Source organism: Chiloscyllium plagiosum, unplaced genomic scaffold (genome assembly GCF_037043375.1).
Source record: "Chiloscyllium plagiosum isolate Xiang-an unplaced genomic scaffold, Cpla_swu_hap1 HiC_scaffold_1, whole genome shotgun sequence".
Classification (NCBI taxonomy): domain Eukaryota; kingdom Metazoa; phylum Chordata; class Chondrichthyes; order Orectolobiformes; family Hemiscylliidae; genus Chiloscyllium; species Chiloscyllium plagiosum.
The window spans coordinates 138,895,660-138,918,597 of NW_028270139.1; the positions used below are offsets into that span (position 1 = coordinate 138,895,660).

The 22,938-nt window shown below is 41.2% G+C and overlaps 1 protein-coding gene across 1 annotated transcript; it reads left to right on the top strand.

Annotated features, from left to right (window-relative positions):
• The first annotated feature begins 18,359 nt into the window (after positions 1 to 18,359).
• On the top strand, positions 18,360 to 22,381 carry nkx1-2b (NK1 homeobox 2b). The gene is made up of 2 exons (XM_043686459.2): positions 18,360 to 18,813; positions 21,444 to 22,381. Exons 1-2 carry the CDS (start codon positions 18,360 to 18,362, stop codon positions 22,379 to 22,381), a joined length of 1,392 nt encoding a protein of 463 aa, XP_043542394.1.
• Positions 22,382 to 22,938: the final 557 nt, after the last annotated feature.

A 22,938-nucleotide genomic window follows, 5' to 3' on the forward strand; every position in this document is an offset into this window, starting at 1 on the left:
TGGAGATTAGAGTTAAGATTAAAGTGGTGCTGGAAAAGCACAGCAGGTCAGGCAGCATCCGAGGAGCAGGAAAATCGATGTTTCGGGCTGGAGTCCTTCATTAGGAATTCCTGATGAAAGGCTCCTGCCCGAAAATCTTGACTATGTAGAGTTATATTCTATTACTTTTTTTCTGAAATGGAATCCCGAATTAATAGCAACACTCACACAAAAATAGGTCTTTAATAAGAGTTAAGCTGCTTCGCTGCTGTATGTTCATCTGAGGCTGCTCCTCATGTTGACTTCCCTGTCAACCTCTCAACTACCTTAATTGCATTCACTCTTGGTGCTTCTCTTGAATGTGGTGTAATAAACAATGCTGGGTGTTGATTAGCTCATTTTGTGCTACAGAGCAATACCGGCAGCATGGGTCAATTCCCACACCAGCTCAGGTTACCTTGAAGGATTCTCCTTCTCAATCTCTTTCCTCACCTGAGGTGGATCACCATTCACTTCTTCCTAATGAGAGAGCAGTCTTGGTCTTTGGACTATGGTAACTTTGTATATGTAACGCTGTACCGTTGCTTCCTTTGTCTGAAAGCTCCCTTTCTTGCCTTCATCAAACTATGCCACATCTACAATGATTTATACCTCAGCCAACCATACACAAAATCCATAATCAAATATAAAAGTGCAGTCTGTCTTCAATATTTACTGTATGAAGAATACAGACCTACAAATATTTATTGTATGGACTGTTTAAATTTGAGGTATCCATAATTAATTTCCTATTCATAGCTTCAGTCCAAGGACTAGCAAAGGGAGTACTTTGGGAGTAATCATTTTGTTCTGGCTTGTCTGTAATTATTTTTTTAAATTTGCATGCCTACCACATAACTATTAGAAGTCCACACACTGCTTTTTCCAATGATTACCACAAGTATTGAACTTCAATCTGGCCTGAGATTAGGCCTTGGAGAAATTTGAATTAAATCATTTCTTAATATTTCATCGTTGTAAAGAAGCACTTGACTTCTTTTTGGAGCTTGCACTGATTGTCCAGGATAAGTAACTACCCATCTTAGAGTCACAGAGTCATAGAGATGTACAGCATGGAAACAGACCCTTTGGTCCAACCCATCCATGCTGACCAGATATCCCAACCCAATCTAGTCCCACCTGCCAGCACCTGGCCCATATCCCTCCAAACCCTTCTTATTCATATACCCATCCAAATGCCTCTTAAATGTTGCAATTGTACCAGCCTCCACCACTTTCTCTGGCAGCTCATTCCATACACGTACCACCCTCTGTGTGAAAAAGTTGCCCCGTAGGTCTCTTTTATATCTTTCCCCTCTCACCCTAAACCTATGCCCTCTAGTTTTGGACTCCCCGACCCCGGGGAAAAGACTTTGCCTGTTTACCCTATCTATATTACCATAAAGATAAAAACAAAAATTAATGAAGAAGTCATCAAGCCGGGCAGCATGTACAGGGAGATAAACAGAGTTAACATTTCAGGTTGATGACCTGACAGCAGAATTCATAGACTGCCATAGCTTTGGGCTGTATCTTCTCATTCTAAGTGCAACATGTGAATTAAAAAGTTTCCAACATTTACATTTCCAATGTTCTACCAGGCAATGGAAAAATTTATTTGACATTAACAGATTGTAATCAAAGTTTTAGCCAGTGTATTGAAGGTGCTCCAAAACCACTCAGGGAGGAGATGTAATACACCTCACTGAATTCATTTTAACTCGAAAGCCTACAGTACCATTAAGTATTCTAAATCACAAGTTTTGGAGCGTAGGCCCACTTCACCTGATGAACAGCCTACACTCCGAATGCTTACGATTTCAAACAAACCTGTTTGACTATCACCTGGGTGTAATGTGACTTCTGACATTGTCCATCTCAGTCCAACACCGGCACCTCCACATCATACTGTTAGATATAATTGACAAACCTATAAGGTAAACTTCCCCAGTCATACAAATGATTTTTGGGAATGGGGAGGAATTTGTTAAGTATGTTCCAAAACGTTTTCTTATTCAGTATGTGGACGTTCCTGCTAAAGAAGGAGCAAAAGTTAACCTTCTCTTGGGAGGTGTTAGTGGAGGAGCACTTCAGGACCAGTGATCATAATTCTATTAGTTTTATGTTAGTTATGGAAAAGGATGGACCTCATCTGAAAGTTAAATTTCTAAATTGGAGTAAGGCCAATTTAGGTGGTATTAGACAAGAACTTTCAAAAGATAATTGAGGGAGACTGTTTGCAGGTAAAGGGACATCTGCTATGTTGGAGGCCTTCAAAAATGAGATAATGAGAATACAGCTACAATATGTTCCTTTTGTGTGAAGGACAAGCTGGTAGGTGTAGAGAAATTGAGGGACTGCTCAATAAAAGAAGGAACCATATAAAAGGTAGAGACAGTTAGGATCAAGTGAATCCATGGAGGAGTATAGAAGGAGTTGGGGTACACTTAAGAGGGAAATCAAGAGGGCAAAAAGGAACATGAGAGAGCTTTGTCAAATAATGTTAAGGATAATCCAAAGAGATTCAACAAGTACATTAAGGGCAAAGGAGGAGAGAATAGGGCCCCTTAATGATCAACAAAGCCATCCATTGGAGTTTGGGGAGATACTAAACAAGTATTTTGCCTCAGTATTTACTGTTGAGAAAGACAGGGAAGCTAGGAAAATTAGAGAAATGAATCGTGATGCCTTGAAAAGTGTTCAAATTCAGAAAAGGATGTTGCCGGGAGGTTTTGAACACACAAGGGCAGATACATGACTAGGACCTGATCAGGTGAATCCCAGACATTTTGGAAATTGAGGAAAGAGATTGCAGGGCTCCTTGCTGAAATATTTGTATCATTGCCAGTCTTCTGTGAGGTGGCAAAAGACTGGTGGGTGTTTAATGCCATTGTTTAAGAAAGGCTGCAAGAAAAGGCCAGGGATTATAGACTGGTGAATCTGATATCAATGGTGGGTAAATTGTTGGAGGAGATTCCTTGAGATACAATTTAGATGCATTTGGAAAGACAAGAACTGATTAGTAATAGTCAACATGGCTTTGTTTGTGGGAAATCATGTCTCACAAATTTGATTGAGGTTTTGGAAGAGGTTACCAAGAAGATAGATGATGGCAGAGTGGTAGGCATTGTCTACATGGATTTTAGCAAAGTTTTCGACAAGATCCTGATTGGTAGACTGGTTAGTAAGTTTATATCACAAGGGATCCAGGGAGAGATAACCAACTTGATACAAAATTGACTTCATGATTGAAGACAGAGGATGGTGGTAGAGGGTTGTTTTCGAACTTGAGGCCTGTGACCAGCGGTGTGCTGCAAACAGTAGTTCATCATTTATATCAATGATGAAAATATTGGAGGTACAGTTAGTAAGCTTATGAATGACAACAAAATCGAGGGCATAGTGGATTGTGAAGAAAGTTTTCTAAGAGTACAATGAGAACTGGATCAGATTGGCCAATGGACTGAGATGTGGCATAGAGTCATCGAGTTATACAGCACAGAAACAAACCTTTTGGTCCAACTAATCTGCTCTGACCAGATATCTTAATTCACGGGCGGCACAGTGGTTAGCAATGCTGCCTCACAGAGCCAGAGACCTGGGTTCAATTCCCGCCTCAGGCGACTCTCTGTATGGAGTTTGCACATTCTCCCCGTGTCAGCATGGGTTTCCTCCGGGTGCTCCGTTTCCTCCCACAATCCAAAAACAATGGTGCAGGTTAGGTGGATTGGCCACGCTAAATTGCCCATAGTGTTAGGTGAAGGGGTAAATGTAGGGGAATGGGTCTGGGTGGGTTGCACTTTGGCGGGTCGGTGTGGACTTGTTGGGCCGAAGGGCCTGTTTCCATACTGTAATGTAATCTAATCTAATCTATTTTGACCTAGTCCCATTTGCTAGCATTTAGACCACATTCTTCTAAACCCTTCCTATTCATGTACTAATCCAGATGCCTTTTAAATATCATAATTGCACAAGCCTCCACTACCACCTCTGGCTTCATGCTCCACATATGCACCATCCTCTGACAAAGTTGCCCCTCAGGTCCTTTCAAATCTTTCCTCTCTCACCTTAAACCTATGCTATCTAGTTTTGGACACCAACCCTGAGGAAAAAGACTTTGTCTATTTACCCTATCCATGCCCCTCTTGCTTTTATAAATCTCTATGAGGTCACCCCTTAGCCTCCAGGAAAGAAAGCCGAGCCAATTCAGCTGTCCCTGTAACTCAGACCCTCCAATCTCAGCAACATCTAAGTTGGTGATGTAGTGGATAGTGTAGAAGTTTATCTCATAGAACACCGGGACCTTGATTAGATGGGCCAACGGTCCAAGGAATGGCAGATGGAGTTTAATTTAGATAAATATGAGGTGCTACATTTTGTAAGACAAATCAGGACTGGATTTATATACTTAATGGTAAGGTCCTGGGAAGTGTTTCCGAAGAAAGAGATCTAAGGGTGCAGCTACATTGTCCCTTGAAAGAGGAGTCACACATAGAGAGGGAGGGTGAAGAAGGAGTTTGACATGCTTTCCTTCATTCATCAGAACATTGATTGTAAGAGTTGGGACATCATGTTGCGGATATATGAGGCCACTTTTGGAGTACTGTGTACACATCTGGTCACTCGGCTATGGGAAAATGTTGATAAACTAGAAAGGGTACAGAAAACATTTGCAAGCATGTTGCCAGGACTGGAGGGTTTGAATTATAAGGAGAGGCTGAATAGTCTGGAACTTTTCACACTGGAGTGTAGGAAGTTGAGGTAATGTTATCAAGGTTTATGAAAACTTAAGGGGAATGAATATCAAAGGTCTTTTCCTTAGGTTGGGGAATTCAAAACTGGAAGGCATAGTTTTAAGATGAGAGGGGAAAGATTTAAAAGGGACCTGAGGGACAACTTTTTCACACAGAAGGTGGCACAGATATGGAATTAGCTGCCAGAAGAAGTGGTAGAAGTGGGTAAAATTACAACATTTAAACAACATTTGGGCAGTGCATGAATAGGAAAGGTTTAGACCAGTATGGACCAAATGCAGGCAAATGGGACTAATTCAGTTTGGAAACCTGGTCAGCATGGATGAGTTAGACTGAAGAGTCTGTTTCCGTGATGTATGACTCTATGGCACTACGATTCAATAATTGTCAATTTAATTGCATGGATTAACAATAAAATATATTTAAACCACATTGATGAACCTTCTAGTTATATTATATGAAATTGTTGAAAGGTTTAAAAATCTTTTTTGGTCAAACACGTTTGTTTTTAAGATAAACATAAATGAGCCTTTTGTCCTTTACAGAAGTCACTGAGTAGTTCTGGGATCCTCCTGGTAAATGTGTTACCCGTCAACAAAAAAACAGCAAACTATATTCTGCAGTTTGTGGAATCTTGGTGTGGATAAATTAGTTTTAGTATTGAACTACAAAACATAGTCAATTTCATTTTTTGTTTTAATCAATGGGTTACAAAGCACTTCTGAATTTGTAAATTGCTACAAAAATGCCCATCTTTTTCCCTCCTTATTTCTTTTATTATTTCAATCTCTTGTTTCATTCTTCTTTTATCTTTGTTTCATTCTTTCTTTCTTCCTCTCTCTCTCTTTCTGTCTCTCTCCTTTCTTTCCGATTCGATCAGCCTTGCAAAAGCTATCACCACCAGGAGTGCTGCAGCTCAGTGAAGTAGAAGGAGTGTAACTAGCATGAAGAAATGAAGCATTTTTGTCTATGATAGATTATTTATTGGATTTTTTCTTGCTTGGTTACTTCTAGCAGTTTCTGCAAAGTGCAAAGAATATACATTATGTTCTAATATGCCAGAGTTCCTGATATCTGTGGGCTATTTGCTGCCATTTTCCTTGCACAGGACCCATCTCACAGATCATTCAAAAGCCATGGAAAAGATCAATGAGGTTTCTCAGAAAAGGGATCAAACCACTCAATTCAATTATAAATATCATATTGAGGACTTGCAGTGGACATGTGTTTCACAGCTGTAGCTGTGTAAGAAAATGTCATTTTCAATCCTGTGAATATCTGACCCTTAAATGTTGTTCTAAGACATATTATGTTTTGATTCACATATCTAGAATAGAATAGAAATTTATTGTCATGTGTACTTTTACATGAAAATTACAATGAAAAGTTTTGTAAGTTACCCCATCACGGCACATAATTTAATGACTGAAGTCATACACAATTATTAAAATTAAGACAAAATTCACTGCCTTTCAGTTAGTGGCTCTTGGGCTCAGGGAAAGCTGATTAAATAATGATGGAACACACCAAAGATGTAGCCAGGCGAAGGGTTTCAGGCACTTATTTAGGTTTGAAAGAAATGAAATCTGCAAGAAACCTAAAGACAACAGAGGTGCATGTTGGGGTCATTGTCATATGAGTAATGAGTGGTTGCATTTCAGGGATGAATTTGGTACTGAAAGTTATTACAGGGAGCATCGATGCTGATTCAAGCATTTTATGGAGAATAGGAAAGTTTGTAATTTGTGTAAAAATAATCTTTATGTATTATATTTATACATTTATATTTTTAGAACACTGAGTGAATTTGGCATTGTTAGAACCATTATCTGTCAATTATGATGTATTAAATCAAGGTGCCATCTGGCTTTCCACATGGAGACAAATATTCTATTTCACCATCAGAAGAAGAGCAGAGAGGTTCTCCTGGTGTCCTGTCCAACGTTTATCCCTTGATTAAATCATCTAAAATAGATTAATTTGGCATTATCTCATTTACAATTTCACTATGTGCAAATTGCTTGCCAAAAATTTTAAAAGTGATAGCACTTCAAAAGTATTTAATGGGTTTTAAAGTGTATTGCAACATTCTGAGGTGATAAAAGGTGCTGTACAAATGGAGGTTTTTCTTTATTTCTTGAATAGTTCTTGCAATTTATATCCTATACCATGAGGTGTATATTCTCCAGCTACCTGACTGCAGAGATATTATGATGTATTCCATTAAGGTGCAATGGAGTGATAAAAATTCTGTTCAAATTCTGTGTTTTATTGCATTAACATTTGGGGAATAAAAGATACATTTGGGTTCAAAGGGGAGAGGACCTCAATTTTGAGAATGGCGCTGAATCTGAGGAAAGTCATCAAAGCTGGAAAATTGGTGCTTTTTAAAGTAGAGAATTCATAATAAGTTATACTAATATTTTTTGATGAATCAGCTAAGTAAGGCTAGTGGACTCAAACAGATTCCTTCAACCCCTCTATGTTCCAAGCTGGTTGTTCAGAAATCAATTTCAGTGGGATCAATTGGATATGTGTGTCTATGGAAAGGTCAACATTTATTGCCCATCCCTTGGTATTCTGGGATACTGGTGGATCTTGATTATACATTAACAAAAACAGAAGTTGCTGGAAAAGCTCAGCAGAGAAATCAGAGTTAATGTTTTGTATCTGTTGACCTATCCTCAGAACATACAGTGCTTTGATATACCTGCTTGGCTTGTATGGTCACTTCACAAATCAGTAAATTATGTTATAGTGAGACTGGAGCCAAGATAGTATAAACCATTTAATAGTAATTTTATTCTCCTACAGGAGTTAAGTGAATTACTTGTTTTTTAATAGTGACCCTATGACTAAAGGTTCCATTATTTTCTTAAATTCAAATTCTGAAAATGCAATGGTGGGATTTGTGGTCACAACATTTGAATTATTAGTCCAAGTCTCTGGGTTCCTAACCCAGTAATTAACCTAAACTGCACTACTATACCTAAGGTTGTATCAGCTTGGTGAAAATAGCATGCCCCTTTATTCAGGAGTGGAAGATAGTTAATATTGTGCTCCCAATGATACATTGAAATCCCTACTGATTTGGACTTCAAATGAGGCCAAAATAGGATGAGTCTATAATGCTTCATACACTAGCTACTTGAAATGTACCATCCAACATTTTGTCTGTTCTTTGAAAATTCAACTATACAGAATCCTTTGTCCATGGAACTGGATTACAAGAACAAACTAACAAATTTGACCAGGAAAGTTTTAAAAAAGCATCATTGATTGAAAAATTAGAAAAGACAAAAGAACTCTTAAAAAGATCATTCTGTCAGAGTTTTAACAGGCTGCCTGAATACTGGACTGACTGTACAAATACTGAACCTGAATTCACTTCAGTTTTATTTGATTAGAAATTTGCTTCAGTTAACAATTTACAAAACACTTTTCACAGTTCTGATTTATAATGACAAATAGAAAATGCTTCGAAATATTGATTTATATTTACTTGCAGGTTCCAGAAATCAAGGGAGCAAATCTATTTTAAATACATAAAGTTACTCAGATGAGAGCAGGTCATAAAATCACTTGCAACACAGAAGGTGGTTCTGGTCCCTGTCATTTTTCCCCCCGCACAGCTATTCAGTCAGTTCCACTTTCCTACTTGATTCCTGTAGTCCTGCATGAATATTTCCATTGGTGAACATTCAATTTCCTTTTGAAATCACTACCATCCTCCTGGGCAGTGTGTTCCAGATCATTACCCATTTTTTCACCAAGACACTCTTTCTCATATTTTCCTTGTATCTTTTGTCTGAATCCTAAATCTGTACCTCCTACTCCCTCTACCAACTACCAAAATGAAACAATGCCCCTGTCCACTTTTTCGAAGCCCGCCATAATCTGTATCATAATTTATTGATTTGTGAAGTGCCCCTGCAAGCCATTCAGTTATATCAAAGCAATGTATGTTCAAGATCCACCAGTAACCTAGGATAACAAGGGATGGGCAATAAATGTTGACACATCTCCTCTCTCAAATCTTTCTTCAATCTCCTTTGCTCCAAGGAGAATAAATTGACCTTCTCCAACCTGACCTTGTAATCAAAATCTCTCCTCACCCCATCCCTGGAACCATTCTAGTAAATCACCTCTGAAATGTGTCAAAGAATTTGACATTTATCCTGAAGTGTGGAGGATATTAAGCAAATATTTAAAATATAGTTTTGAAAATTTCAGCTTATTTCACTTGATGTTCACATTCTGGAGCCCTCCAATGCTGTGTCACTTTGGAGAATGAAATAATATTGGGTTCACACCTCCACCATCAATCCCACTATCGGTGTTTCCTTTGATCAAGTGAAAGGAAAGGCGATCTTTTTTCCAGGCAGAACTATTTTGGTTTCTTGTCAGTCGCTTGATTTACCTGAAACAGAGCTCTGTGCTGCATTACAGTTGTGTAATGACCTCGCCAAGTGGCAGAGAAATGTGCTTAATGAGTTGAAATATTGAAGTGGAAACTTGACATGCTGACTTTAACTGCTGGACCGTGAGTCCCGCACTTTACCATTGAAACTATCAATTCTTCAGCCAGTTATTTGTTTCAGCATTTTGATCATGCAAGATATTGTTCTTCATTGTGATCTTTCTTTGAATCTTTCAATCTTTCACAATCATTTCCACTGATTTCATAATTTTATTTGATTCGGACAAGACTATTCAAAATTACCTTAAATATTGTTGTGAAAAAATTTAAGATCTGACGAAGTGACAATGTCTGAGGACTTATCTTCCACTTTCACTCATCCAAGGTCTTGCTGCCCATATGCTATTTGTCATTCATTTATGGGATGTGGACATCACTGGTTAAATTCAGTATTTATTGACTGTCCCAGCTGTTGATGGTGAGCTAACTTCTTGAATGGCTACAAACCTAATGTAAATACCTGCATTATTAGGAAGGGTGTTCCAGGACTTTGATCCATTGACAGTGAAAGATCACCAATGTGACTCCAAGTCAGGAGAATGTGTGACTTGGGAAGGAACTTATAGGTAAAGGTGTTCCCACTTGCCTGTTTCTTCTGGTATAGGTTTAGAAGGCACGGTGAAAGACACATGGTGGGTTGCTATAGTACATCTTTTTGATAGTATATATTGTTGCCAATGTACTGATTGGGGATAGAGTGAACGTTGAGGGTGCCAATCTAACGAGTTGGTTTGTGTTTAATGCTTCTCCCACACATTCCTGCATTGTGGCTTGGTGAACGTGTTTGGGAAGTCAAGAGGTGAGGTAGTTTCAGCTGAATCCCACCCTTTGACCTGCTCTTATAGCCACAGTGTTTATTTGCTTGTTTCAGTTTTTAATTAATGGTAACCCCATTTAATTAATTCCCCTCCATTGTTGATGGAGGGGAATTCTGTGATGATAATGCCACTGAATGCCCAAAGGGAGTGATTCAGATTTTCTCTTGCCAGAGATTGAAAGAAGAAAAGATTTAAGCAGCATGTTCTTTTAAACGACAGTCACTGTTGCAATGTAGAAACCAATTTAAATGCAGCATGGTACAACATTTTAAGCAAATGTGGTAGGCTGTTTACAACCAAGATGAGAAGAAATTTCTTAATCCAGAAAATGGTGAGCCTGTGGAATCCTCTGCCAACAGAAAGTGGTTAAGGCCAAAACATTGAATATTTTCAAGAGGGAGTTAGATTAGCTTTTAGGACTAAAGGTATCAAAGTATATGGGGAGAAAATGGGAACAGGGTTTTCAGGCTAAAGGTACCAAAGGATGTGGGGAATAAAATGGGAACAAGGTAATGAGTGGATAATCAGTCATGATCTTACTGAATGGTGAAGCAGATATAAAAAGGGCCAAATAGCCTACTCCTGCTCCTTTCTGTTATGTTTCTAAACTCCCACAACAGCAATGCGACATTGAGATGATCATCTGGTATTTGCAATTAAGGGATAAATAATGGCCTGGACTCTAAGAAGCACTCACTCTGTTGATCTTCTTAGAAATAATGCCTTGGGACCTTTCCACAAGGAGAACTACTTGATTTGACATTTTACATTGAAGCTATTTTACATTCCTTCAGCAATGCAATGGAATGCTATCCTTCCACACCATATCCTGGACTGGGACTTGATCCTATAACCTTCACACTTAAAAGTGAGCAGTTGACTAGCTGAGCCACAGCTGACAGAGTGTCACTCTTCCAACACTCCCTAAAACCCCTTGGCAGGAAACAGCCCAAGTAACTATAGCTGTAATGGCTCTCCTGCCCTTTAATGATCCATGGTCATTGTCCGGCAGTTCCTATAGTGTGAATGTTTCTTTCACTTATCAGCACAAACCTGACTATATTTGCTATAGGTGGGCATGAACTGCTTCGCTATCTGAGGCTCACACCAAGTTCCTGCTCCTACTCATATACAGTCCGCCGGGCCAGTATGCCTCTGGCTCAACACCCTCAACCTTGTATGTCCATCCTTGTTCCTGTTCCCCTTCACCCATCTCAAATCTCTTTATTTTGGTAAGCTTTTCCAGCCTTTATTTTGGTAAGCTTTTCAACCTCTGAACTCTATGTCCCTTCAATTCCCACCTCTTGCGCAGTCTCGATTTCCTTCTCTACTCAGTTGGTTGGACTGTCTCCAGCTGGCTAATTCCTAAGCTCTGGAATTTCCTCCTCAAACCTCTTCCCATTTCCACCTCTCCCTTTTCCTTCAAGATGCTCCTTCCCACATTACATCTACTGCCAGGCTTTTGGTCATCTCTTCCTGTGGCTAAGTGTCAAGTGCTGCTGTGGAGTGTGATTTTTACCACATTGAAGGGGCTATCTAAATGAAAGCTGTTGTTGTAGCAGTAAAAGGCTCCTCAGTCAGTTAGTGCAGTTACATTACTCTTGCATTCTGTGATATTGAAAGAAGCCCAGGCGCCCGGTCTGAAAACGGACAAGTCGAAAGTGAACAAGACAATAACTCTCTTTGAATGGGGGGCGTGAAGAAAAAAGGTAAAATAATAAAAATGTTTTAATTTCTGAACCTTTTGTAGGCCTCCAGTGTCGGTTGAAGAGCCGAATTTCACCTGGTGAGTGAGGTTCACTAATTCCTCCCGGTCTGTAACACAATAGGATCGTTTTCTCTATTTGCCTAATTTGTTGTTATTCCAGATAAACTCACTAATGTCCCTCATTCTCACTAAATGCAGAATAATTGAGCCCAGAATAATTACAAGACAGTCACCTAACACTGGATTTCACATTATGCCTTAAACTGTCACGAAGAGCTGAAAATTCGACATGTTGTGGCTGACTTTAAATGGTATTTGTTTGTGTACGTATGGAAATTCACCTCCTCACTTTCTCGGGGTTATTCGGTCAGTTTAGGCTTTGTGTGTGTGTGTGTGTTTGCCACAGAATGATAGTGGCTTGGACAGGACCACCGTCAATGCTGTAAGTTTATTAAGTAATAACTGCGCCGCTGCAAAGGGGGAAGGTACGGTCTGAATCGACGGTGTGAACAGCGATCAAGCCACTACTCACGAACCTGCGTCTTTTAATCCCTTTAAGAAATCCTTGATGCTTTAAAACAATCGGGGGAGGGGGGATGGGCCAGCATTAAGGTCATTAAGGCTGGTGACCTTTTGAATATATAGATAGACGCCAATAAACCTTGCCGAATGTATGAACTCAATCGGTATAATTGCTGATTAATATTGAGCTCGGGTGTATTTACATTCACCGCCTCGGTGATTTATTAAGTACAGATTGTGTTGGGGGGGGGGGGGGGGAGAGAGAGACGCTACCAAATACACTGCAGAAATGTAAAAACCACAAGAGTGACAAAGCCGTCCCATCATCCCAGCTGTTAGCAGCAATATCGGATAGCTTTAATTGAATTCCACTTTACTGTTCGAAATAAACAATCAAACTGCTCCAGCCTCGGTAAAAAAAACAGTCGTCCAGCGGGTGATTGAGAAAAGCTCTATCGATCAAAGCAAGAGCCAGTCTGGCAAATTGCCCTCCTAAGTGTATATTTCCAGCGCAAACCAGTTTTTTTTTTAAAAAGTATATATGTATTTCTACATGGGCTGCCCATTCAAAACACAGCGTCGGAATAAACTTCTAACAGGAAGTCGAAATGGAAATGCATATGATCTCCAGCAACTGACTGTGAGAATCCCTATCCCCGCTGCCTCTCGAGAAAGTCAGTTGTATATTTGTTCCTTCATGGCCACTCGTCCTTAGATTAGATTTCTCCTTTCTCATTACCAGTCTTAATAGACCCTTCAGACCTCATTCTGTCCCCAGATATTATCTGACCCGTATAATTAATTAATTAAACCTAAAATATTATAGATTATTAAAAATAGCATAACTAATAGCGTAATATCTCAAGCTGTCGACTTTAATAGTCAACATTGTCTTGCCTGGTCTTATCAGACTTGGACACCCGGTGAGAGTATTGATTCCTGGTAATTTTAACCATCATCGCCTATCATGATAGGCAATTGTCAGATTTTGCCAGCGTCATTTAAAATCGTTAACGAACAGAGCTGCTTAGAGTCAATCTCGATATTTCCTCTCAAACAACTTGAAACCATTCTAGGTATGAGGCGGGGGCGGGAGGGGGTCCAGAGAGAGAGAGAGAGCAATGTAAGGGAGTTGCGGGAACAGACAAATCCCACAACACATGATCTTGTGTTAATTCAACACCCCTCCCCTCCCCTCCCCATTTCACTCTCAATAGCCTGTCCGGATCGTCGGGTTTTAATAGATCTTCAGAGGTTTCCGAAAGCGTTGTTTAAACTTCTAATTATGATCCATGTTGGAGATAATATTAATTTAATAATCAGGGGCTGTGCAGAGAGCATTAACCTCAATTAAGCTCATTACTGTCTTAACCTGCATTCCCCTGTGCATTTAAATCTTCCTCGTAAGTGCTTGACACTATTGATGGAACCTGATCTGTTGTATGGGCTGGACGGAACGGAGGAGGTGGGAGTAACATTTTAACACCCCCACCTCAGACCCCCACTTCTTTGCAGGTGTCGTGGGGTAGTAGCCGCCGGCTGTCCCTATATGAAGTCCTGGGGCCACACTATTTCCCCTCAGTATTGATTTTTTTTTGTATTTCAGTTATTTTAACTGCTTCGAGCACTTAACACACAGAAGGAAATTATTGACGCGACTGTGCATTAATTAGGACACTTTCTCCCACTCAGTTTTTTTTTGTCCTGCTTAAAAATGAATTGATCGTTCTATCCCACTGTTCACCTGTTATTTCTTTGCAAAGTGCTGAGCCGCCAGGTTGAAGACATGAAATACCATTTCTATGTAGAAATTTTCTGGAGTTGACCTGACTCTTGCTTGAGTATTAACCCTGTTGGGACTGAATCCACTGAAGCACGGCATTCAATATCACATTCGGAGAATCCCACAAGTTACTTTTAATGACACTGACAGATTTTTTTTTAAATGCAATTTATTTCTAATTGACTCCCTTCCCCATGTAGAGACTTAAATATTAAGTTGGAATTTTCTGATAGCACTGAAAAGGTGTTAGTTTGTGCAGTATGTGTAACCGTTAGTTCGGGAAAACAAAATTTCCAACGAGTTTTTTTTTAAAGTGAAAGTTATCATTTTGTCCTTCCTGTTCAACAGCAACTCTGCGCCTCGGATGGATTAATTGTAACGGCGACGGCAACATGCAGATGTGTCGGGGAGACCGGATACGGCGTTCTAACAGCAACAAATTACACGGTCCCTTTGGTTCAATTGTGGTTTGAGAAATTATTGGGATAACGCTTTAAACCACGCCGAGCGATGGGAGCTCCGAGGGTTAATAGGAGGACAGCATCTGGCCATGAAATAAACCTGTTAGATCTTCAATAAAGTAAATAATCAGCAGGGGTCAAGGAGAGATATAATAAATGCAATGTAGATTGTCACAGATGCACTGATGTAATTACCTTTCCCTTTCCAGGCTGCTCCACCCCCTCCCCACTCCCTGCCCCTCCCACTACCATGGATGTTTAGAAATGGTGTAACATTTTCAGAGTGACAACTTATCACTCTCCACCTGGAGCAAACATTTCTGTTAGCGGGAATATCAGGATTTTTCTTAGTTGATTTCATTTGTAGTTGTCACAGGCACCTGAGTTTTGTTTTGCGAGTATTACTAGTCAGGGGGGCAATCGCACCCGTGGCATAATTATAGACCATTTAATGTATTAACACCCAACTAGGCGCGTTCTCAAGTTGAGATCTCCAGCTGACTTCAGAAGTTACCAGGAGTTGTAGGCGCTTGGACAAGTGCGTACCTCGGGGGAAATCAGAGGCTGGGCGGTCCCGCGTCTTATTCTCTACCACAACCTGTGGCACTTTGGAGAATCAAAAACATCCGGGCAATGTTCTCTAACACTGAAAGTTTAGAATTCTCTAATCCAACTCCAACACTAACTCAAACACTGTTCTGGGATCGATTCAGCTGCAGTGTAGAATATTGTTATAAATTGTGCTGAATAACCTCCATCCCCTACTCACTTTACATTCAGAGGAAACTCACATTTCTGTATTTCCTTCCATTTGATGTTACCTTGCGAAATATCGAATAGCTCCGCTCGCCTCACATTAACTCGAGTTGGTGAAACTTATTTCCATTTAGCTTGGCTCCTTGGAAACTTGCCGTTTGCTAATCACAGTATTTAATGTTTCATTATCTGAAACGCGCGTAAGTTGAAGTTTGGATCTGACCCGAATCAAAAGTCTGATCAAATTTCACCCAACTCACCGAAGAAATAAACAGGCATGGTTTTGTTTTGGGATCTCTTGCAATATTGAAAATACCTCTTTACCTCACAGACTGGATTGATGTGATTTGCTATAACTTGTCCAGCAAAGCGACAACAATGAATATTATCCACCAATCATCGTCACTCAAAATGAACTGTAATAAAGAGGTCGCCTGTAATCAGTGCGAAATCCAACTCACTTTGTAAATGTTCACCTCCACGAATGGATGGGCATACACCGTTTGAGTTCGGTCATTTTTTTGTTGTTGAGTTTTTGTTTTCGTGGTCTTTTCCAGAACTGTGGTGAGTTGGAGAACAGCTCAGTGCTACTGAGCGAGGAGTAATTTGCAAGAAATTAAAGGGTGGTCCCCGTGCTAAAGTTTGTCTGGCATTGACAAGGGTCCACTGCTGTCCGTTACACCGTTTAATTTACATGCAAATGAACGCCAGTAGCTTCTCTCTCAATAACGGGGACAGTATCGGATACTGCAGCAGAGAGAGAGATAGACAAAGCTTTGTTTTCTTTTATTTCCCTATTTGTCTCGCTCTTAAAAACTCTCAGATCAGGGGTAATTACATAGCAGCCGACGACAGGGAGCATTCAAACTTTAAAGATTAACTTCAACTCTTGCAATCTATGAAGAGAAGGGCTGGTCATTTGCACTGGCTGAATGAGATATTACTTGTCAGCTTTCATCTAGCAGCCGCGACATCTATATGATCCCCTGCAATCGCTTGTTTTTTTTTACAGTAACACAATTTGCCAGATATATTAGGGACTGTCCGTACCAGACGTTACATTTATTCAGCTTTGTTACCACTGATTGGTATGTGAATAACTTTAAGTACTTTAATCTTCTACTCCTTTATGCAATTTATTTACATGTAACTTCTGTGGATGTGTGAAAGGCAATGTGCATATCTGGATACTGCATGCCATTTTCCTCATTTATTTTCAGTGCTATAAGAAATAAAACTCTACTTTGCAGAAATGGTAAATTTATACCTGTGTCTCAATTCGACGTACGTTGAAACTCAGAAGTTCAGAAGTCTCTATTGTAGATAAGAGGCATAAAACTAGATTAAAATATTGTATTGTTCTGAAGTTCACCTTTAAAATACCTTTTTATTATTTCAACATTATTTTAAAAGGGACTTGAGCACACCCAAACATGCAAATGAACGCCAGTAGCTTCTCTTGCGGCTTGAATAAAAAAAACTTTTTGAACTGGTTTCAATATTTGCATATTTCATTGTATCTCCTTGTCCTGTCCTGACAAATCAAATGCACTTGTCTATCAATCATCCAACTGCCCGTGTACATCACCACATAATATGATCCTCTACAGCACTGAGCAAAAAAGTTTCTAAAATAACACACAGGAGCAATCTTTAGCGTAAATATTAATTTAGACATAAATCAGAATAAAGTCATTACACAAGACGAAAATGTTATGGACGCTGATTGAAATCTAATAGCCTATTTCAATTTGTCATATTACAGAGTGCTTGGTGTCGTTGAGTGAAGTCGAAGGGCTGCAGTAACCCCCTTGGGTACCAGCCTTTGATGGTCTAATAATGTTCACACATCCCACACCCCCTGCCGAAAATTACAACTGATTGTTTTGCCGATTATTTCACAGAACTTTTAATTTCTGCTTTCCAAAGGATCGTTGCCCGCGGTAATTGCAAAGGACCTGTCCTTGTATGTGTCAGGAATCTGAAAGAGAAAGAGAGAGAGAGAGGGGTGAAGGAGAATGTAATGTTTATGCTTACCACCAAATTTGCTTTTTGGTAGCTGAGGGACGCTCCAAGTCATAAGAAAACTGATGCTCTAAAGTTGGACTTTATGTTTAAATGGGACGTTATAAAGCATTAAAAAGGCTACTGAGGTCATTGGACTCTGATTTCTCTCTACAGATGCTACCAGATCCGCTGAGATTTTCAAGCAATTACTGTTTCTATTTTTGTTTCTAATTCTCAGCATCCGTGTTTTTTTAATTTTGTTTTTAAAATCACGATATTTACCATTACTTTTACAATTAAAATAAAATATACCTTAGAAAAAAAATTACCTTAAAAAGGCCATTTTTCATTCAATAAATTACACCAATCACCCCCATTAGCGGGCCGATATTTATTTTTGTAATAATGAAGTATAAGAATTGGTTAACTTTAATTTCTAGTCAAGCGTTCTCTTTTCAAAAAAAATCCAAGTCTTAGATCCGAGGAGTGACGTGTGAAAGAGAAGATTAGGTGTTTAGGTACAAAATAGTTCTTTGTTTGCCACCCCCCCCCCCCCCCCACACACCCCCAATTATTAAAAGAAAGCGCCACCCTCTCCCAAATAAGGCTATTTAGATGCTTTACAGATGAGTGGGACTGTGCTGAAAAAATCCTGACAGCCAAGTATATCACAGGCAACATCATTCGTCTCTCTCTCTCTCTCTGTGATGTAGATTAGAAGCTATTAGGGGCAATGGATTAATTTGTAGCCAATTACAAAACGTTGCTGAATATGAATGCATAAATAACACGCAGTCTGGCGAGTACCAGGGGCAGAAATGTCTAGGGGGAGTCCTAGGGGAAACAGCGAAGACTTCTGAGGATCCGGAGCACTTTGTGACTACACGTTCGTGCCCTTGATCGACGCCAGGGGTGCACAGGAATCAAAGATTTGGCTGCATATAATACAGCCTTTTATTTTTAAAAAAAGGACTATTAAATAGTTGTTTTGTGCGTGTGTGGGGGGGGGGGGCGAGGTTTGGGGAGGGGGGTGTGGGGGTTGTTCAGAAGTCATGAATGTGAACAGAGAAACGGTTCAGCCCGGTGATATCTCCTTGCCATCAGCGGCAGTGGCAGATCCGATATCTTGTACCATCCACACTGAAGCCATGGATGTGAATGGGGACCAGAGGCTCCCGGGCAATGACCTAGCTCCCTACTCCTGCCCGGCAAGCCGGGACAGGCCAGGGGACACGCAGGGCATCTCTGCTCAAGAGGCAGTGGTCGTGGTTCCTGCCCCAACCAGCAACAATAGGACCACCTCGTTCTCGGTCTTGGACATTTTGGACCCCAACAAATTTAACAGCAGCAAACGCCGGCAGTGCAGCATTCTCTACAGAGCGGCCAGCGAGTACACAGGAGCAGCGGCGGGGGAGAGGGCTGCGGATGCTTTCTGCGAAATTGCAGACCAGAAAACGCTAAGTGATAGCGGTTTGCACACATGCAAGAAGTCCGCTGACATAATCAGTAAGTATATCGAGGTCCTGGCGCTATCATAACGCATCTCGGCGCGCACAAGTGGTGCTCTAAGTTTTTGTGCCGGTGTGCAGAAGTCAGCAGCGCCGCTAAAAACACAAGAAAACCGCGATCAGATTTTTAATAACAACTGCAAAACCACAGCCTCTCCCTCCACCCCTGCCCTTCGTGTGTATACAGCCGAGAGCCGCTGCCAGTGATGACTTCTGGCTGCAGGCGCTTTAATACGGGTTATGTTAAGGCAAGCTTTTCATAGCCAGTTATGCCCATGGTGAACTGGCGGGTATAGTGAGCCAGCGTTCAATATTATAAGAAATGGAGGGAGAACGTCTCCTTTGAAAATGATCTTAATAGATCTTCGTTGGGCGATTCCGTGTTGGTTTGGAGTGGTTTGTGATTCTCAAATTACTTTGTGGTTATGATAGATTTTGCAAGTCAATATGGGTTTCGCGTCCTGAATGAGTCCATCCTTAGAAACCACCGGATTTTTAGGTGTAATTACCTTTGTATCATTTGAAGCTTCTTAAACTGCAGTTGGCTAGTCTCTTTTTTTATAGAGGTCGCTTGCCAGGAATAAATAGGAATCGCTGCCGTTTAAAAGGCGTTTTAACCAATCTTTCAAAGACATCTCTGGAGTTTATCCTTCATGCTTTGGGCGACAGATTCAATTTTCTCTCTCCCCTTCGGTTTTTAGGACGAATCAGACTAATTGTGACAAAACGCTGGTTATCTCTAGAAAAACAATTAAATTTCTTCGATTACATTTAAGGTAAAATGTGCTTAGCAGCGTTAAAGAGCTCTTGTAATGGCGGAAATCGCCCCAGAGTGGCATGTTGGGTTGGGGTGATCGATATCCTATTATCGAATTCTGCATATCTCTTTCAAACAGCTTGCAAACACTCCTAAAACGTCTAAATTATAGGGTCAAAATTCGGATAATTACTCGATTAAAACGTATTACAGTTATTAGTGGCTGTTATTGATCGTGTATTGCTTTCGACCCAGACTCCAGATTGCAACCTGCGCACGTCTTTCAAAAAAAATGTACCAACTTTCCTGCCACAAATCTGGTGACACAAGGACGGAAAGACACAACAGCATTATTTTCCGTAGACTTAGAAGTAGCAGCCTGCACAGTTACATTATTATATGGCGCATGATCTGGTGGTCAGTCATAACACCCGATATGATCCAGGTGTATTATTCTGTTAAACTTTGAGTATGTACAGTTATTGTTTGGACCAAGTCAAGCATGTTATACACAAAATAAGCAGACCAGCCGCAAATTAAAATAAGAATGCGTTAGAAGGTCAGCTAGTTAATTGCGGCCGTTCCCAGGGGACAGTTTCTATAATAACAGGCTGGACGTTGCTCGTGTTTGGAAGCAGATTAAATGATGGGAGGGCAAACATGAACAGTATTGTAAAGCAGGAGATCCAGGCAGAGAGAGGAAGCTATCCTGCGACAATATGCAATTTTTATTAAAGGTGGTAAATGTTTTTTTAACTGCTTCATTCTTGCCCCCACCCCCACCCCCGTCTGTCTAATGAGGCCTTAATATGATCACAATTAATGTAAGTGTCCAGCAATTAGTTTCTGTAATAGACGGAATCCCCCTTACAGACACCAATCGAGTTTAATTAGCATAGCTTTGTATCTTTTAGATTTTTAAAATAATAACAGGTCACTTCTAAAGTTTGTAAACGATACAAACGCGTGGAGGAGAGTACTTTTCAATAGTGTATAGTATTTTTAATAAATAATTGTAAATATTAGTCATTGGTAGTTGGCCCAACAGATTACTCAGATAGACTCAATGGTATATGCGATTTATTCTAAGCAGCAAGAATATCACACCCGATTTGGGTGCGCAGGAATGTAGTTACTCGGTTTTTGTTCACCAATGACACCGAGTGATGGCCGAAGGTATCATCCCAGTACTCGGATCAATTGATAATTTCTTAACTCACCCCTTTCCAGAGTAATCGAGGCAGAAAAGGCAAGCAAAATCTGTGCGAATTCAGCAATCTATGTTTCCTTCACAATTTTAACAGCATTCTCCTTCCTTGTGCTAACTGCCGATTGAAAAAATTATAACTTTTAAAACTTTTTGTAAAAAAAATGAAAAAGGGAAGTGTTGAAGTAAGTTCTTCCAAATTCCGGGACTGACAGAATCTGATTAAATCCAGCGGAGGACTTGGAAATATTATTCTCGATATTTATATCGTGCGGGGTTTTAATATTTGAGTCAATCTATACTGCGAACAGTAACATTAAATTGGATTCTGATTCTGCGTGCGTTCACATTTTGGTCACACATTAACGTTTAAACATGAGTTGGAAAATCATAGTTTGGTGTGAAGTATTTTTTTTAAGTATATATTTTTAATACAGGTTGTTTAGTTTCTGAAGTTTCATTTGAAACTGAGCGGTGATTATTTCAGAATCATTGATAAAACATTCAAAGGTGTCTCAAAACGTGTTTTTCCCCATATCCTTTCGTCTTCCAAGCGATGTACCTATGTTGAGCTTTATCTAATCTCCCGCCTTCTCTTTCTATTTTTTTTCCTCTTTCTCTGTCTCTCTCTCTCTCTCCCTTTTCCCCCTCAACCCCGCCTCAGAAGATGGAGATTTCCTAGACAGTTACAAAGCTGAGGAGTGTGAGAAGGACTTTTGCCGGAGTTTGGAGACCGCCGAGCAGATCTGTACCAGCAGCAGCAGTAGCCAGACCCCGGGGCGAGAAGAACCCGAGGAGTTCAGTGAAGATAGCAGCGGTGGGAGAGCAGGAGGAGGCGGTGGTGGTAATATCGTGGCCGCTGCTGGAGAGAGGATGTCCGGGCTGGAAGGAGACGCTGAGGACGAGGAAGAAGAGGAGGAGGAGGAGGAAGAGGAAGGAGGTGCAGGAGGGGAAAGTTTGAGCCCTCAGAGCCAGCAGAACCAGCAGCAGCAGCAGCAATGTCAGCAGCAGCAGCAGGGTCAGAGTCAGCAACAGCACAGGAGCAAGAGAAAGCGCAGCGGCTCGGACGCCAAGTCTGGCAAACCCCGGCGGGCCCGCACTGCCTTCACCTACGAGCAGCTGGTGGCCCTGGAGAACAAGTTCAAGTCAACCCGCTACCTGTCGGTGTGCGAGCGCCTCAACCTGGCCCTGTCCCTGAGCCTGACCGAGACCCAGGTCAAGATCTGGTTCCAGAACCGGCGGACTAAGTGGAAGAAGCAGAACCCCGGCGCAGACACCAGCGCTCCTACCGGCGGAGGAGGGACGGGAGCTGGGGCTGGAGCTGGGGCTGGAGGGCCAGTGGGTGGAGGTGGACCAGGAGGGGCAGGGGGATCGAGCTTGGGCGGCCCGGCCGGGGCTCACCTCGGGGGTCTCAGCCCCATCAGCTCGTCGTCTCCCGTCGGCGGGCCGCTCTCGGTGCACTCGGCTTACCCCGGGCCCGGAGGATTGGTGTGCGCCACCCAGTTACCCTTCCTGCCCTCTCCTGCCGCCGTGCTCTCCCCCTTCATGCTGAGCTCGCAGACTTACGGGGCCCCGGCTTTCTACGCGCCACATTTACAATAAGAGATCCGAAACGAACCCCCCACCCCCCCCACCCTTCCCCTCCCCAGCGCAACCCCTGAACCACACACGAACCCAAAGTAAACCCTGCCCCCCCCCAAACCAGAAAGGTCATCGCAGCTGTACACCAGGGTCTCCAAACATCCCCAGTAACCCTGGCTGTTTACTCGCTGTCTCAACTGAAGATCTGTAACACATCCAGACACCCGTCCAGGTGTCCAATATTGACACTTTGTATTTATCTTTGTTTTGCTGTTTAATCTTAATGAACTGCTACAAAAGTTGGAATTGTTAAATATTTTTCTCCACACTGTTTGATTGTTTTCTTTTAAACTGAGCATCTTTTTTGCACTTAACCAAAGTTTTAATTTGATATTTAATTCAAAATTCGGGATTCCTTAATCTTCATTTTCATTAATTCCTTATCTTAAAAAGGGACTGGGATATTCATGCTGGAACTACGACTCTTAGTCGCCAAGAGGACCATCGCTTCGGCGCCCACCCCCAACCCCCCCACTCCCCCCCCCCCCCCCCCCCCCACCGTGCCAGCATTCTGCTGC

Excerpts from the sequence above, each read along its gene's own strand:
- nkx1-2b (XM_043686459.2), top strand. The coding sequence starts at position 18,360 with ATGAATGTGAACAGAGAAACGGTTCAGCCCGGTGATATCTCCTTGCCA. Across the intron at positions 18,814-21,443 it reads GAAGTCCGCTGACATAATCA|AAGATGGAGATTTCCTAGAC; the intron begins GTAAGTATATCG and ends ACCCCGCCTCAG.